General features: G+C 52.1%; 4 protein-coding genes across 4 annotated transcripts; 1 reads left to right on the top strand and 3 right to left on the bottom strand.

Moving 5' to 3' along the window:
- Nucleotides 1–1835: 1835 nt before the first annotated feature.
- N7477_009818 (uncharacterized protein) lies at nt 1836–4343 on the bottom strand (the record flags this gene model as incomplete). Its single annotated transcript, XM_056971479.1, has 1 exon — nt 1836–4343. The coding sequence occupies one exon, from the start codon at nt 4341–4343 to the stop codon at nt 1836–1838; it is 2508 nt and encodes an 835-aa protein (XP_056818458.1).
- Nucleotides 4344–4640: 297 nt separating this feature from the next.
- Nucleotides 4641–10276, top strand: N7477_009817 (Dynactin; the record flags this gene model as incomplete). The annotated part of the gene is made up of 6 exons (XM_056971478.1): nt 4641–4796; nt 5031–5451; nt 5546–5676; nt 6155–6556; nt 6615–8429; nt 8459–10276. The coding sequence occupies 6 exons, from the start codon at nt 4641–4643 to the stop codon at nt 10274–10276; spliced, it is 4743 nt and encodes a 1580-aa protein (XP_056818457.1).
- Nucleotides 10277–11248: 972 nt separating this feature from the next.
- On the bottom strand, nt 11249–12714 carry N7477_009816 (uncharacterized protein; the record flags this gene model as incomplete). Its single annotated transcript, XM_056971477.1, has 2 exons — nt 11249–12540; nt 12606–12714. 2 exons carry the CDS (start codon nt 12712–12714, stop codon nt 11249–11251), a joined length of 1401 nt encoding a protein of 466 aa, XP_056818456.1.
- Nucleotides 12715–13273: 559 nt separating this feature from the next.
- On the bottom strand, nt 13274–15477 carry N7477_009815 (OSTA/TMEM184 family protein; the record flags this gene model as incomplete). Its single annotated transcript, XM_056971476.1, has 7 exons — nt 13274–13412; nt 13484–13860; nt 13911–14948; nt 15004–15091; nt 15170–15223; nt 15281–15298; nt 15380–15477. 7 exons carry the CDS (start codon nt 15475–15477, stop codon nt 13274–13276), a joined length of 1812 nt encoding a protein of 603 aa, XP_056818455.1.
- Between the last annotated feature and the right edge of the window lie 59 nt (nt 15478–15536).

The following is a 15536-nucleotide window of genomic DNA, read 5'->3' as shown; positions in this document are numbered from 1 at the left end:
AGCGCCGTCAGGCGTTCCCAGGGTCCCGCCCGGGCCGTTGTGCTCGAATGGCCAAAACAATATAATCAGCCTAGAGGAACTAAGATACACAGATACACATTTAACGAGACAGCTCCCAGAACCTTGGGACTAGCGAAGTATTCGCGGGCCGTGATCTATGCTTTGGATGAAAGTCTCGCAACAGCGGGTACCGCCCCCTCCCAACTTTCAAGCAATGGGTCCTATCTCTAAGCGGAATGTGAATATATAATTCCCACGAGACTTCACCTTGCCTGTCAAGCCCCAAAGCTGTCTAAGTACGGAAGATGATTCCCAGAAAGGACTGCCGAACCAAATGCATTGGACATCATTGGGGAGTGGAGCCATTTTCCTTCTAGACCCATTCATGAAAGTACGATCAGTCTGGACATTGATCGATAAGGCCTCCGTTCCATCGCTCTAAGCAGGAATGTCTGGGCCTTCCCTGATTCGGCCAGCCCCCGCGTCACAGGGGCGGTCCCGGCTTACCCTTACCCGAATTACTGTGGCAATTGAAAGAACATGTTCAAAGGACATACCTGACAAACAAGAGGAACAGGGCGCGTTTGCCTCGCTCAAGGACTTGATCTTTCGAAGTCCGTCTCCATCAGCTTCATTATTCGCCGCAGAGCATACAGTTTACATCCGTTCAATTCAACACACGGGCCACGTGATGAACATCGCGGCTGCTTAAGCACTTGCAAATTAGCGTAGGGATTAATTATCCCTGGAAGTCGTGCATCTGCATTATGGACCATATTTTACTGCCATTTGACATGCTTGATTAGCTTGCCAAATCGTGGGTCTTCCCAATTTTCCAAGCTTGCTTTCATCATCATTCACATACTTTACTCATTAGCCCTTCTGGGGGGCTATTCAGAGGTGACTCCATCAATCAAACTCCCTTGCACGAAGTCGACTTCTTCCAGGCCGCAGGATCGTTTTGTCGCGTGTCATCGCAGTATTTTCTGTAGTCATTTGGTAAGGCTCTATTTCAAGGCGGCACTCCAGCGTAGATTAGTGAGGTATACTTGCGCATACGCGAGGCTGTGTTTTCCACCTTGATACCTTCACTGAGGAGTGGGAAATAGAACACTGCTTCAGTCACTTATACTGTCAGCTTCCTTCGCCAAAAGCGATGAGAAATCTACCAAGGCGCTATCCTCCAGTTCATGCATGTTTTCGTCTGTCCTAGTCGAAGCACGTAGGATCTAAAAAGATAGTAGGGCCCATGTGGGTGAAGTAGCGGGCCTGGATGTCAGGTCTACTTCGTTTGACACTTAGCTTTCTCAGACAGACATATTGATTGATCGTTCTCCGTCGACAACTCAAAACCTATCAAGAATCATACTCGAGGAAGGGTCATGTTATCTCGTTATACCATTGGCTGTACTGGAGAGACCGGAGCCGACCTGAAGGTTGTTCCAAGGAAAAGACGAAGTTCTTCCTTGAAAATCACAGCCTATTTTTTAGAGAAGTATCAGTGGCTTTTTTGAGCGTGATCAATGGAGTGAGCTGAATAGCTAAAATTTGGCGCTACTTGTAACGGAGTATCCTGCAAGACCACTGCTGAGGAAGCGATACCTCATGGAGGGTTAGCCAAGGCCTTGAGTTTCGGCTTGGCAGTTTTGCTGAACAATTGGTCACCGAAAACTACCAATGCTCGTGCCCTAGAGTTAGGTGGAAGTTTAAGATTGTGGTATCACAGCATCGTGAGATTAAGATTCTCGTAAGGTCGAAACCTGGAACTATTCAAAGAGATGCGCCGACGACATGCAGATGCAAGTATGCAGATTTCAACGTATTTATAAAGATCATCAATAATGCTGCGGAACACGCCGAACCGATTCAGTACCGTCCATTCCCACGCGATTTCCACCATCGGCTTCGAAATACCGTCGCTCTCGGACGTAGTATGGTCGCTCGATGTACTCGCCCATCTGCCTGTCGTCAAGGAAGACGCTGACATCGCGACTAGGACCAGCTGGCCGGACACTGCCGACCCGTTGGACCATCTCATGGTGGGGTTCTTCAAAACGAGCTTGCTGGGGCCGGACACTGGCTGTTCGGATCACTCTCTCCTGGTGGATGGGCTGCTCATCTACGTAGGTTTGACGTCGTGGAAGATACTCAGCGACTTGAACACTGCCACTGCGGCCATATGGATCATGACTCCCCATTGAGGCGACGTATTGTTGTCTTTCACCGACAACAGGGCGCGCATAGTCCGAAGCGACACGTCGGTAGACTGGGTGGGGAGGGGGCATCTCCTGCATGTATCGGCGTTCAACATAGGGATCATGGACGACAGACGCTGCGCGGACGCTGGCAGTGCGAACAGGTCCTCGGTCGTCGTACACGTCTTTCGGCAGTTGAGATATCGGGCGGGGAGGAGGGGCCATTGGCTGAGGTCGCGAGGTGGGCACCATTTCGTATTGATTTCCATGCTCGTCGACCACGAAACGACGTTGAGGCGCAGGCATGACTCGTGGAGGGGGCGCTTCTTCATAATACGGATCACGATAGGCAGGCTGCTGCGGGTCATCCAGGGTGACATACTGAGGCCCGTACCCAGAGGGTACTTCTTCGTAGTATCTGGAGCGTTCCTGAGGTCGTTCCATCACAGCGTACGACGCCCCGCGACCGCTATGGGGATCGGCCTCGATGTACTCGCGAGGATAGTCCGTCTGTCTGGCAAACTGCAAGCTAGCTACTCTTCGAAGATCACCATCCTCCCGAGCAGGGCGCCTGGTGCTAACCTGAGAGATTGTACGGGACTGAGGAAATTCGTAATGTGAATCACTTTCATAGACTGGCCTGCGGGCCGGGAGTTCCTGCCGCTCAAGTACCGGCGTGTACTGAGGCGATGCGATGTCGATGTACACGGGTTGCTGCTGATCAGGGTGCCGACTTCGAACCACGCTGGAGCTGGGATCATCGGCGAATGGCGGAGGAGATATCGGTTCCTCTTTGATATAAATATCGGACGGCTCCGCATCCTTTCGTCTATAAGACACATTACGAGCAGCTTCCCCTGTCTCGTGTAACCTTCTTCGCTTTCGTGAAGTGAGATGAGGTGCTTGTCCATTGGGACTTTCAAGGCCGGAGTCTGGGTCAGAAATCACCTGGGCTGGGGCATGCTCCATCCTCTCATTTCGACGTCGCTGGGCAGGAACTTGCTGGACAGAAGGCATCTTGGCTACAGCCAAAGGCGAGACTCTCGACGGACGTGGGGCTGCGGGTGATGTAATGTGATTTTGGCGGACTATGGTCACATCTGCGGGAGATCTCGGTGCTTGCGTGGCCAGGTTTCGATCAGCGTATCTGCCTCGGCCCTCACCATTTGCTGCTCCCTGCTCATAGTACCTGGAGTCGATTGGCGGTGCTACTGGAGCCGGTGGGGAGTATTCTGGTTCTTCTAGTGTCTCCGTCTTTTGGGACTCATGCAGTCGACGGGAAATATCTGCTTGAGCGGACGATGGCTGTTTTTGAGAGGAGGGGGCACGCTGGTCAGCAACAGGGTAAGCATCGTGCATTTCCTGATCCGATTCAGGTCGGTTCAGAGTTTCGAGTCGCTGTAACTCATCTGCGTAAGTCTCTACAGGAACACGCGCGGAGAGACCAACCGGCCGAGCCGGTGCGACTGGAGAAAACCTTTGCTGGCCTCCGTCTGGAGAGTCAGGCGCTCTACTAGAGTAGAGAGAATTCTCGTCCAAAGAGTCACCATTCACCTCAGATGGCTCACTCAGCGAAACCGGTGCCACCATCTGGAGAGCTTTCTGAAAAACCTCCGAAACGTTAAACTCGGGTCGTGTATCTGACAGCGCAGGTTTCTGCTTGCTTTCTTTTTTCTGCTCCAGTTTATCGCGCAATATCCTTTCCAATCTCTGCCGTTGAAGCTGAAGTTCGGCCCTGACTAGCTTGTCGGACTTAGTCAGAAATATAGGATCGATCTCTGAAACAGGCTTGGAAGCCAAGCGGGCTGAGGGAGGTGTGGGAATTGCGGAGGCAGTCGACGGTGCGGTCCCGGATCCAGAGGCCTGGGCTTTCGGAGAACGCGTCCCTACTTGTAGCAGTGTATTCTCTGATACCAAAGACCTGTTCTTCACCTGCTGCTGGGCAGATGAGCCGCCGTGACTATTGCGTACCGCGGGTTTGCGCATAAACTGCTGCGGAACCTTGAGACGCGGATGAGAGCCCGCGAAAATCTCATCGCTGATCCTGAGAATTCGCTCGTACTCCTGTACTTCGTTCACTGTTATTGGTGCCGAGGCAGCCATTGGACCTGTCTGAAGGTGAGTCGAAACCCCATGGGCAGTAGCCATCATCTTAGAGAGCTTGAAGAAGGGGGTCTAAGACCAGGCCAGGGGTGGCAAAAGGGAATTACTGGTGTAATACCAGTCTCATAGCAACTTGAAGTGAGCAGAGCTTTGAATATACCAGAAGGGGACTCTAGTTCACTAAGAGGTGAGGCACGAGAGAAAGGAAAAGTGAAGCCGTTGCGAGTCCGTTTTTTCGCCGCGCGCGCTAATGCCGATTAGGTAACCTCGTGTCATCGCGGCGCTGTCTGATTGACCCCAGAAGGGTTCCCGACTTGCCCCTTCGACACATAAAAGGTCCTTATGCATCGCAGTTTCTCTTCTCTTTCTACTCGCTTCGTCCGCCCGCCTTTGTCTCGATTCGCGCCGTCTTTTCCACCCCAGCGCTATCTCGCAATGGCCACCAACGGCGCCAACGGCGATTCACGGCCGGTGTTCTTCTTCGACATTGACAATTGTGTATGTTCAAGACGACCGAAACCAGTTGTGTTCGCAGCTAATACTAGGATCTACTTCGCAGCTCTATTCTAAGGGTACGGATGGTTTTCCTGGAATGATCCAGACGGAGCTATACTGACAATTGCACGCAGCATGCAACATTCATGATGAGATGGGGAAATTGATCAGTGAGCAACGCCTTCACCCCATTGCACAGCGCCATTCGCTAATTATATTTTTTGCGCCTCAGATAAGTTCTTTTGCAAGCACCTAGATCTCAGTACCGAGGATGCGCATATGCTGCACCAGAAATACTATAAGGAGTACGGTCTCGCCATTGAGGGTCTTACCCGCCACCACAAGATTGACCCACTCGAGTTCAACTACGAGGTTGACGATGCTCTTCCTCTCGATACAATTTTGAAACCTGATCCCAAGCTGCGAAAGCTGCTCGAGAGCTTGGACACCAGCAAAGTGAAGCCCTGGCTACTCACCAATGCCTACGTAAACCATGGAAAGCGAGTGATCAAACTGCTGGAACTTGAGGGTATTTTCGAGGGGATCACCTACTGTGACTACGGAAAGTTGCCATTAGTCTGCAAACCCAGCCAGGAAATGTATGAAAAGGCAGAAAAGGAAGCCGGGGCGCCGAGCAGGGAACAGTGCTATTTTGTCGGTACGTTTGCCAAATTATTTGCTGTCACGTCTCTCGGCGTTGCTTTTTTCAACACATAACAGGCACTTTCATGCTGACCATGTCAACCGTACAGATGACTCACACCTCAACTGCACTCACGCACAGCAACGGGGTTGGAATACAGTGCACCTGGTAGAACCAGGCATTCCCGTCCCGCGAGTTCCCGCCTCGAAGTACATGGTTTCTAACCTAGAGGAGCTTCGGGTCCTTTTCCCCCACCTCTTCAAGCCCCAGGAGAGTGACAACGCTTAGATTATGTGTTTTACGCCGTTGACGACTTTCCTTGTTTGGTTCATCCCTATAGAGGATCTAGAAAATGGATTCATAGCGTCCCAGACTGTATATAGTGAGTGAACTTGTCTGGCACCCCGTGTTTCCTTCCTATTTGAGCTCGATTGTCCGGAAAGCATAGACCGAAGATGGAATTTCAAAGCCAGAGGAGAATTATCTCGACAAAGGACTAGCTTGTTCAGATTGTAGGGCTCTCTTTTATCTAAGTACATTTGGGCGAAACACTTGCTAAGAAGTCATGTGTTGCCTCAGGCCATAGAGCGGCGCGCGCGTAGCGGAATCCGAAAGTGTTTCCCGTCCTCCTTTATTTCCCTCGACAAGCACCGTCGGCCATCGTTCAACGACTCGTCGTGGGTCTTCGGTCCTTGTACTCACGATGTCTGGCCGAGAGATATCACCTGGTACCGTTATTACCTTGACCGATGGGCGCCAAGGTACCGTCCGATTCATCGGCACTACAAGCTTCGCAGTTGGAGATTGGATTGGCGTGGAATTGACCGACGCTACTGGCAAGAATGATGGCGCGGTTCAGGGCGAACGATACTTTGAATGCGAACCAGGGTTTGGTATGTTCATCCGCCCAACAGCCATCGGCTCGGTCATTCAACAGCCCCGGCGGGAGAGTAAACAAACTGCCAGGACCGGCCCCAACGCGCCTGCAAGCCGGCAATCGATATCTGCAGGCTCCAAAAGGCCCACTGGACTACCGCCAACTGTGGTCAAGCGACAAAGCATCAATGCAACCGGAACACCTACACCGGGGCCGAAGATGGCCCCGCAGGCCTCCCTAAGGGTACGTTTGAAGTAAAGTTTCCCGTTGATTGTCGATAGAGTACTGATAGATCTCATAGTCGCCCACAAAGTCACCAACCAAGCAGCTATCTGCTACTTCTTCTCGCTCATCGATCGGCGGCGCTCCGCGAGCGTCGACTACCCGCCCCAGGCCGACAGCCGCAACCCGAACCTCGATGGGCCCATCTTCGACTCAGTCCGCAACTTCTCGGACGTCGCGTCCCTCAGGGGTCGGTACGACAACAAGAACGTCGAGGCCGGGGTCCCAAAGCACCGTGGCCTCTGCGTTGTCCAAACGTCCATCCCTTCGACAGGCAGCCTCAACAAAAGCATCCGACGCTGGCGACACAGGAACAGGCAGCTCAGTCGAAGAGCAAACTACCGCTGAATCTCTCGATACAGAAGGAGAAGGCGCACAAGATGCGGAGGCGACGCTGGCACCTGTCCCTAAACCGTCAAGACAGTCTCTGACTTCATCGCGCACAGCAGCAAATCGACTCGGCTCCGGTGCGACAACGACGCAACGCCAAAACCAGAGTGCTTCTCTTTCCCGTGAACTGGAGGAGCTCCAAGCTAAACTCCGAGTCATGGAGAAGAAGCGAGTCGAAGATCGAGAAAAGCTCAAGATGCTCGAGCAACTGCAATCAGATCGCGACAAGTTTGAAGCGATTATCCAAAAGCTGCAGGCAAAGTATCAACCGCAACAGATGGAGATCAATGAATTACGCAAGAAGCTCAAGGATACTGAGGCTCGTTATGAGGAAGTTGAGCGCATACAAGCCGAACACGAATCACTTATGGAAATGGCGACGCTTGACCGGGAAATGGCCGAAGAGACAGCCGAAGCGTTCAAGCATGAATGTGAGACCCTCCGACTGAAGATGGAGGAGCTTCAGCTGGAAGTGGAGGTTCTGCGCGAAGAAAACGAAGAGTTTGGTCAAATCACAAGCCCTGAAGAGCGATCCAGTCATGGATGGCTGCAGATGGAAAAGAGCAACGAGCGACTCCGTGATGCGCTCATGCGACTTCGTGATATGACCCAACAACAAGAGAGCGAATTGAGGGATCAGATCAAAGAATTGGAACAGGATCTCGAGGAGTATTCTGCAGTCAAGTCTGAATACGAGGCCACGAAGGAAAAATTGCTGGTTGCCGAGACCAATGTGGATGACCTTAAGCAGCAGCTGGAGACCGCGCTCGGTGCCGAAGAGATGATCGAAGAGCTGGCCGACAAGAACATGCGGTATCAAGAGGAGATCAATGAGCTTAAGGCTGCGATCGAGGATCTAGAATCTCTGAGGGAGATCAGCGACGAACTAGAGTACACTCATATCGAAACCGAAAAACAACTTCAAGAAGAGATTGACTATCGTGATGGCGTTTTCAGCGATCAAGTTCGGAAGATTGCTCAGCAGGATGAAGTCATTGAGGATCTAGAGTATACCCTGTCTCGCTTCAGGGAGCTAGTTACAAATTTGCAGAGCGATCTCGAAGATATGCGGGCATCTCAGCAGATCTCCGAAACGGAGGCCTCCAACCTCACGACACGATCGCGAGCCATGATGGACCTGAACATGAAGCTCCAGGCCTCGGTATCAAAGGCCCAAACGAAGTCCATCGATATGGAACTCAATCGAATGGAAGCAGAGGAAGCCGCACACCACCTTTCGATTGTGAAGCTGTATCTTCCTGACTACTTCGATGGCGAGCGGAATGCTGTCTTGGCCCTTCTTCGCTTCAAGCGTGTCAGTTTCAAGGCTGGCGTCATGAACAACACCATACGTGAGCGAATTTCTGAGCAGTCTGCCATCTCGACCTATGATGAGGCATTCCATGCTCACGAGGTACTTGAGCATCTCCTCTGGATTTCAACAGTATGCGATCGTTTTGTGAACTACATTAGTGCCTGTTCCCGGAACAATTTGCTAATACCAAGGGTGCTTTGTTCGAAATGGAACCTGTCGAGCGGACACTTAATCTTTGGCTCGAGAGTCTGAAGAAGAACGAAGTGAAAATGAAGAAGTTTGCAACCGAGCTGCAGCGATCTATTGCACTGCTTGCACACCTTGCAGAGACTCTCCTTCCCTCTAGCCCAGAAATGTTTGCACATGAGCTGTGTATGCGCGCAAGTCTATCGCAATCCTACCTCGACCACGCGGCATCTGTTGTTGTGCGGTTCAAGTCTTTGGTCCAATCTAAACTCGCACCTCCGGAAGAGGGCAACGAAGAAAACTCCTTCGCCTTGAGCAAACTTGACGCTTTTGTCTCTCAAGCGCGTGGGTACAAGGTTGCCATGGGTAAGATTTCTCGATCGCTGGAAGATTTGCGTACACGCTCTCTCGCACTCTCGAAAGACGCCGATGAGCCTTTCAGGCAGACAGAGAGCTATACAAAAGAGCTCTCAGAATTAACCCGAAAAGTGGGCGAGAATGTTGCAAATCTCACTAGCGATGAGGGCCGCACGGATCCTTATACACTAGAGGAAATTCTAGAAAGCATGTCACAAGCCTTTGTAGACTCTGTGCCGTCTACTGTTGGCACTTCAGAGAGCAACGACCCTATATCGCTACTAACCAACAAGCTGCGCGATATTGGGAGCCAGTTGGATGAGCTCGACTCGATCTCCACCGATCTCTCCCGTACGGCAGAATTCGAGAGAGGAGCAAATCCTTGGATTGCCCGATCAGAGGAGCTTAAGTCCAATAAGACCATTTCGCCAGATGCCGACGAGGAGATTCGACGCCTTAAGAATGAAGTTCACGAGGTGTCTACCGCTCTTGGTGTCAAAGACAACACCCTTGAAGAACAGAGCATCAAGATTGAGCTCCTCGAATCACGAATGCGCGAGGCTAGTAAGAAGGCGTCTATGGTGAAGGACCTTGAGATCAAGATCGAAGAGTATCAGGCAACCAGCATTGAGCTTGAGAAGACCCTCGAGCAGCAGAAGCAAGAGCTTCAAACGGCCGAGGCGGAGCGTGACGAGCTCAAATCTCGCATCGAAAGAATGAAGCGGATGTCTGGAACTGCTGGTGTCACGACCTCGGGCGATGGCATCGTTATCGACAACGAGGCTTCCTTGGCCGCGATGCAAGAGAACGAATCTCTTCGCGCCGAAGTCGAAAGTCTCCAAGCAGCCGTGCGTTTCCTGCGTGAAGAGCATCGTCGCTCGAACCTTCTTGACCCCTATTCGGTGCAGCGATCAACGGAAATGCATGCTTGGCTAGACGCACCACTCACTCGCCCTACTCCAACCGCCGAGCAAGAAAAGGTTCAGCGCACTGCTCTGGAGAGTCGGGATGTTTTGACCCATCTTCTTAAGCTGACAAAGGATTCCCGCGTGTGCGATCTGAAATCTACAATGGTGCCGCCAGCCAGCGGCAACGATGCCATCGTCAACCGTACTACATGGCGCCCTTCCAAATCTCGGCTCCGGTATCAAGTACTCCAGCAGCGTGAGAACTTCGAACACTGGGCCGAATGGCGCGACGACATTGTGCACCACGAACGTGAACAAGATCGTCTGGCTGCTGCCAAACGGGAACGGGCGCTACGTGACCGAACGCCCAGACACGCTCACAAAGCCTCAGTCGAATTCCCTCAAGGTCTTGGGCATGGAATGATGGGCCGTGCATGGCAAATCCTGGGCATGCAAACCCATCGCAAGAACAAGCCAATCAGTGTACCTGCTCCAGACGGAGTGGAAATCGTGTCTGACGAATAGTCTTATTGTCTTCTTATACAGGAGGCCTCGGCGTCGCAGTGGCCCTGGTGTCTTGATTCCATTTGCTGTACATCATCTTCGTTGAATTTTCTTCTGATTAATACCTCCTGTGCAGCTCATTGCCATTGACAAGATACCCTAGCTGCAGGCATTGCCATATTCATACTTTACTCTGTTATACATTATTCATCCGTCATCATCTCCGTCGTTGCGCATTTCTTGCTTTGCCAAATCTAAGTAGAAGACCGGCAGGATAACGAGATTGGATGCACCCGCTCCCCAATAATAAATGTCTCTGCAGCTCTGTTTTAGGCAGAAGCTACAGAAGCTACAGTACTACAATCTCCAAAGCCGATGCTCCTTCTCTGGTATTGTGTGAGAAACGTGTCGGAGATTGATTGTGTGCCATGATGGGAGTTGTGAATGATGCACAATCGAGACAAATTAGTATCATAGAGGTCAAAATATTCAATCACGGTTTTGAGATTCAGCAACGTTCAAGCAACACAGAAGGCTTCGTAACGAGCAAAGTCTAGATACCAGCCTGGGATGGGACGAAGTGAAGAGACGTACACAAGTCCTCATGAGCCCAGAAGAGCCTTATCTGACTCAAGACCGCCCGTCACGCTTCAGATAGAGTCATAATTAGGGGTACTAAAGAACCTTTCTTGCGAGTTCACGACGGAAACAAACTTCAATACAGTCAATTGAAATGTATCAGTCAACAAAATCCACCCTTATGTATTACCACCTTACCCAGTCCGACCAAATAGAATACCCAAACCAAGCGCAATCCAAGTGGGGTATTCCAATACAAGAGCGTGAAGTGATCAAACAATCAAACGCGAGTAGTAAAGCAGGGCCGACATCCACATATTCGGATAGAGACCAAGCCAATGCGAAATATTCACAGAATCAAAGAAATTAGAGACTCGACTCTCTGAGTAGTTGCAAGAGGCCTTTGTAGCTAGTCTAGAAAGCCAATCCAACTGTAGAGTGGTCGTATCGAAAAGGTTCGCCTTTGTACGGTGCGAGAGGATGATGTTGTGGCCGGCCCTCAGGGATAGCAGGGTGGCTCAAAATAGCCTCGAAGTCCTTGTCCCCTGCTCGTGAAGGGGTATGAATCGAGGCTCGCGGGGTAGTGTCACTAGTGAAAGTACTAGAGATAGAAGCTTTGTGCTGCCGAGTCGGTGGGCCGCCAGTGATGGTAGTAGTGACGATTGAGGCGACGGTGCTGCCGCTCAATGTACGTGTTCGCTCCCATGCGAATCCATCCTCGCCAGTTAGAGAGACTTGTTGGGGTGATGGAGGGTCGTTGGAGAAGAACCATTGGGTTACGCGATTGGGCATCGGGGCCTCCGCAATGGTATTGCGATTCTCCGACGTCGGTGGACGGTGCAGTGACGATTTGCGCGATGGCATTGTGCGTGAACTGACTGACGAGGGAGAGTCCCGAGGAAATGAAAATGTCTTGAAGGAATCGTCGGATGTGCAGTCTTGGTCCGTTGGAAGGGGAGTCTGAGGCTCTGCTTCTATAGACACCTGTTCACTGGTTACACCATCGGGCCGTTCGGAGTCAAGCTTGAGCTGGCGTTCGTTCAACATAGGCTCGACAAGTGCAGTCACCGGGACCAATTCACCCTCCGAGACAATAGTCTGGACGGGCTGCACAAGAGTGAAATGAGGGACCAGAGCACTTGTGATGTGAACCGGCTGAGCTCGTTCGTGGAAGTAGTCTGACTTTCTGAAGGACCTGCGGTTACCAGAACCGACAGGCTTCCGAGACATGGATAACCTCGCGTTGGCTGACTGGCAGCGTTGGGCTCGAACACCAGTAGGAGAGAGCGTGCGCGGTGGTACAGCCAATGTCTGGCGATGACGGTCCTCAGCAAACTCGAAGTCATCGAACTCGGGCAGGTCTGACAAGCGGTTACCGGACCGATAGATACTCAGCTCCAGGGGCTGATACTTGATCGGTATAGGAGGTGTACGAGGAGTAGAAGGCTGGAATGAGAAGCCTTCGACTCTGCGGAAATCCGACGGCGCGCCAATCTTCAATGGTACCGTAGATTGTCTCTTGAACGACATGCTTGCTTGAGTAGATGCCCGCGAGGCCAGGGTCCTGCCATCGGAGATCCACGAGGACAGCGAGTTGTGTCGTTTATGATCTATACTCGGGCTCGGAAGGTCCTCGTACACCACCAGCTTCATGGGAGGCACGAGGTGCGGTTGATTATGGCACACTTGCATCTCCCGTTCGACACCTGAAGAAAAAGGAGTGGTTAGATGATCGTGCAGTTCTCAATGCGAATCAATCATTGAAATTTACCTCTGTTCTCGGCTCGCAGAGCACTTTGGCCGATCTCGCCTGGGGACAAACATGGCCAGCATGACCGTATCCAGCCGGAAAACATCGAACTCTCTTGCTCGAGAGCCATCGTCATGGCGGCCCGCGCGAAGAATTAGTCCATCACCTTCTCCGAAGGCGAAGTTTGAGGTACACAAAAGAAAGACAGAAGATAGGGCATAGGACAAAGGAGCAAAGAAGAGTCGAACGAGGTACGAGACCCCACTCAGCGTCTTTCCCCCTCCACCAAAGTGACTCCAGGGACAAGACGGGCCTACAGGGCCGAAGCTATGCCCATGCAAGTCAGCCATCCTGGTCACCTACCGTCATTAAGAACGAGTTGCTGGCGATGATCGTTCCTGCGGAGCCGACTATGGGGTCTCATTCGCTGATTGCCGGTGGAGCTGTCACAATTTGGCTTATCGAAGTGTTGGCAAGTGTTATACTTAGTTCAGCGGGTCGCGGTAGGGTTGTTCCACGGGTTGGGCGCGTAAAAGGAACGGTGCATTGGTCGTGTTTCGGCCCCGTCATGTCCCGTCCCCCATGGGTTCGTTTCATGCAGCGCTTTACTCTACCCGGGTTACGATATCATACAGACTCGAGAGTAGGTGATGGGAGGATGATCTCATAAGTACACTAACACCACCCCCCTATTTACCCCAAACATTGTCATCTTCCAAGGCACTATAGGCCCACGGCTTGGACCGATGGTCATCTGGAATCTCTGCTGGCGATTCACTTGGAGGCTCGGACCCCGACTCTTCCTCAATGGGCTGTCCAGTTGGTCTCCTGGCAAATGAGGATAAGGGTCAGTTTCATGACACCTGCGAACCAATCAATGTGACGGATGGAATACTCACGAGAAATGCCGGGGTTCGCCGGCCGCCCATGCGGAGCCAGTCTCCCGTTGGATTTGAGCTCGGTCTTCTTCTTCAGCCTCCACATCCTCCACCACGAGATCAACCAGCTGGTCGGGATCGCACCGGGAGCTGTGAGAGTTGTGTGAGCTAGTGGATTTGGCGTTGCGCTGCAACGGAGGCGGCGCCCCCGAAGCAGAAGTCCTAGACTTGGAGCTCGTGTTGTGATCCCGACGGCTTTCGCTGCCCGATACCCGACCTTTTCGGTGCGTGCGAGCCTTTTTCACATCGCCAGTGTGGTGCGATCCTTGGTAGCTCCTGCTCCGGTGAGCGGTCAGGCGCTGGTCCCTGGGGACTTCATTGGCTGTGATCACTGGGTACTACTCGGTAGTCAGCATCGGAATAGTCAGTAGCGGAACGATCCACGTACATTCCAGTCGCCAAACTCCAACGCTCGCGCCTTAGTAAATAATCCTTCGTCTTCATCATCTAGTGAGATATCGATTTCACTGTATTTCCGGAATCTTTCAGTTGAACTGCCACTTTGTTCACTTCGGCTGCGGTTGCTTGAGTCGCCCCCTGAGAGGAGCGGGGTTCGGCTGTTGGTCTCGCCGGATTTACTGTGCTCTCCAGGCTTGGGTATCCAATATTTCGCTTTACCTCCCCGCTCATAGCGCATGCCGTCCATCACTCGCTTGACTCGCGATTCAGAGTCCTCATGCGCAATGATGTTATCCCCCGAGTCGAAGATGCGATACTCATAATTTTCACCTCGTAGCGTGAGCCTCGTGTCTTCCACCAGATCTCGAGGCCCGAAAGCGTCCCGCAGCGCATATTTTACTGGCAAACGAGCTGCCGAGATGGTCGGGTCTGCATAGTCGTGCCACGAGAATGCATACCAGTGGGCGACGGCGAAAATGGGCATCTCGTAACAGATGAGTGCATCTTGAATCGCTGCAGCAAGATTGTCTGGTGTATACCCAGCGACACCGTTCCCCATGGCCCCCAACCATTGAAGAATCGATAGGAAGAACCCTTGCCAGTATGATGCGAAGATGATGAGTTTGACGCACAGGAATTTAGGAACTGGGCGGAAGGGCAAGAGATCATCGTGCAGGCAGATCCAGAACATGGCAAGAGAGTACAGACTCAGCGTGACACTGATGTTGTACACGATACCCGTCCAGAGATAGCCCGAGCTGACGCCCAGATACCCTTCCTGATATGTGTCTGTAGCCTTCATCACCACGGAGGCGATCGCTAGAATGGGTTTCAACCAGGCATACTGCAGAATGCCACGCTTGACGGCCAGGAATGTGTGTGGGTCCGAGATGTCGATCTTGGGGAGGAAGTGGTTGAGCGGCCACGCATGAGACACTGGGGGTCGACCATGGGCCATGATTATGACTGCTCGCTCTCCTCCGAGGAAGTTGATCAGTAGCTGGAAGAACGTATAAATGGTAAATGCCTGCGCAGAACTCGGTCAGTGTTGGGTCCGTCTCGCTCTGATTCACACCAGATACCTCGTAGATGTCGCGGATCGGGTCCAGAAACTGAGCCGCCTTCAGCGACACAATGCTGGTCCATGACGACGCTGCATATATCGGTACCCTGAGTGCTATCAGCGCTGCCTTGTCCTCGAGCTTTCGGCCCCTGGAGCTCTAGGCTGCCATTCGATCCAACACTCACATCAACAGTATACGGACGACATATCGCTGGAGCAATGGTTTTCGGTAGTTTTTACTAATATGACTTGATTAGTAGCTGTCGGAGAATTCGGTATCCTGTTGAAGCTCGTACGTTTGTAGCCATATGGACCTACGAGACAAGAAGCACGAGTTAGCCCAAAAACAATCCCAGAGACATAGTAACACGGGAACCAGTGGCAATAGGACATACGCCAGAGACAGCAGTGAAGACACGAGTGATGAGACACCAGAGGTGATAATGATCGCGCGAGCTAGGCTTGAGCCAGTGCCTCCGCCAGGAAAACCCATTATGATGGGAGATAGTCGCGCGTTCGGAGAGCCGCGTTATTGAGGGCACCAAGTCATTC

The sequence above is a fragment of the Penicillium maclennaniae genome (genome assembly GCF_028827695.1).
Source record: "Penicillium maclennaniae strain IBT 15551 chromosome Unknown utg000008l:1.0-3552695.0:1.0-3555053.0, whole genome shotgun sequence".
In the NCBI taxonomy this organism is placed as follows: domain Eukaryota; kingdom Fungi; phylum Ascomycota; class Eurotiomycetes; order Eurotiales; family Aspergillaceae; genus Penicillium; species Penicillium maclennaniae.
The sequence above is the reverse complement of the archived record's forward strand: the minus strand, read 5'-3'. Positions and strand labels throughout refer to the sequence as shown.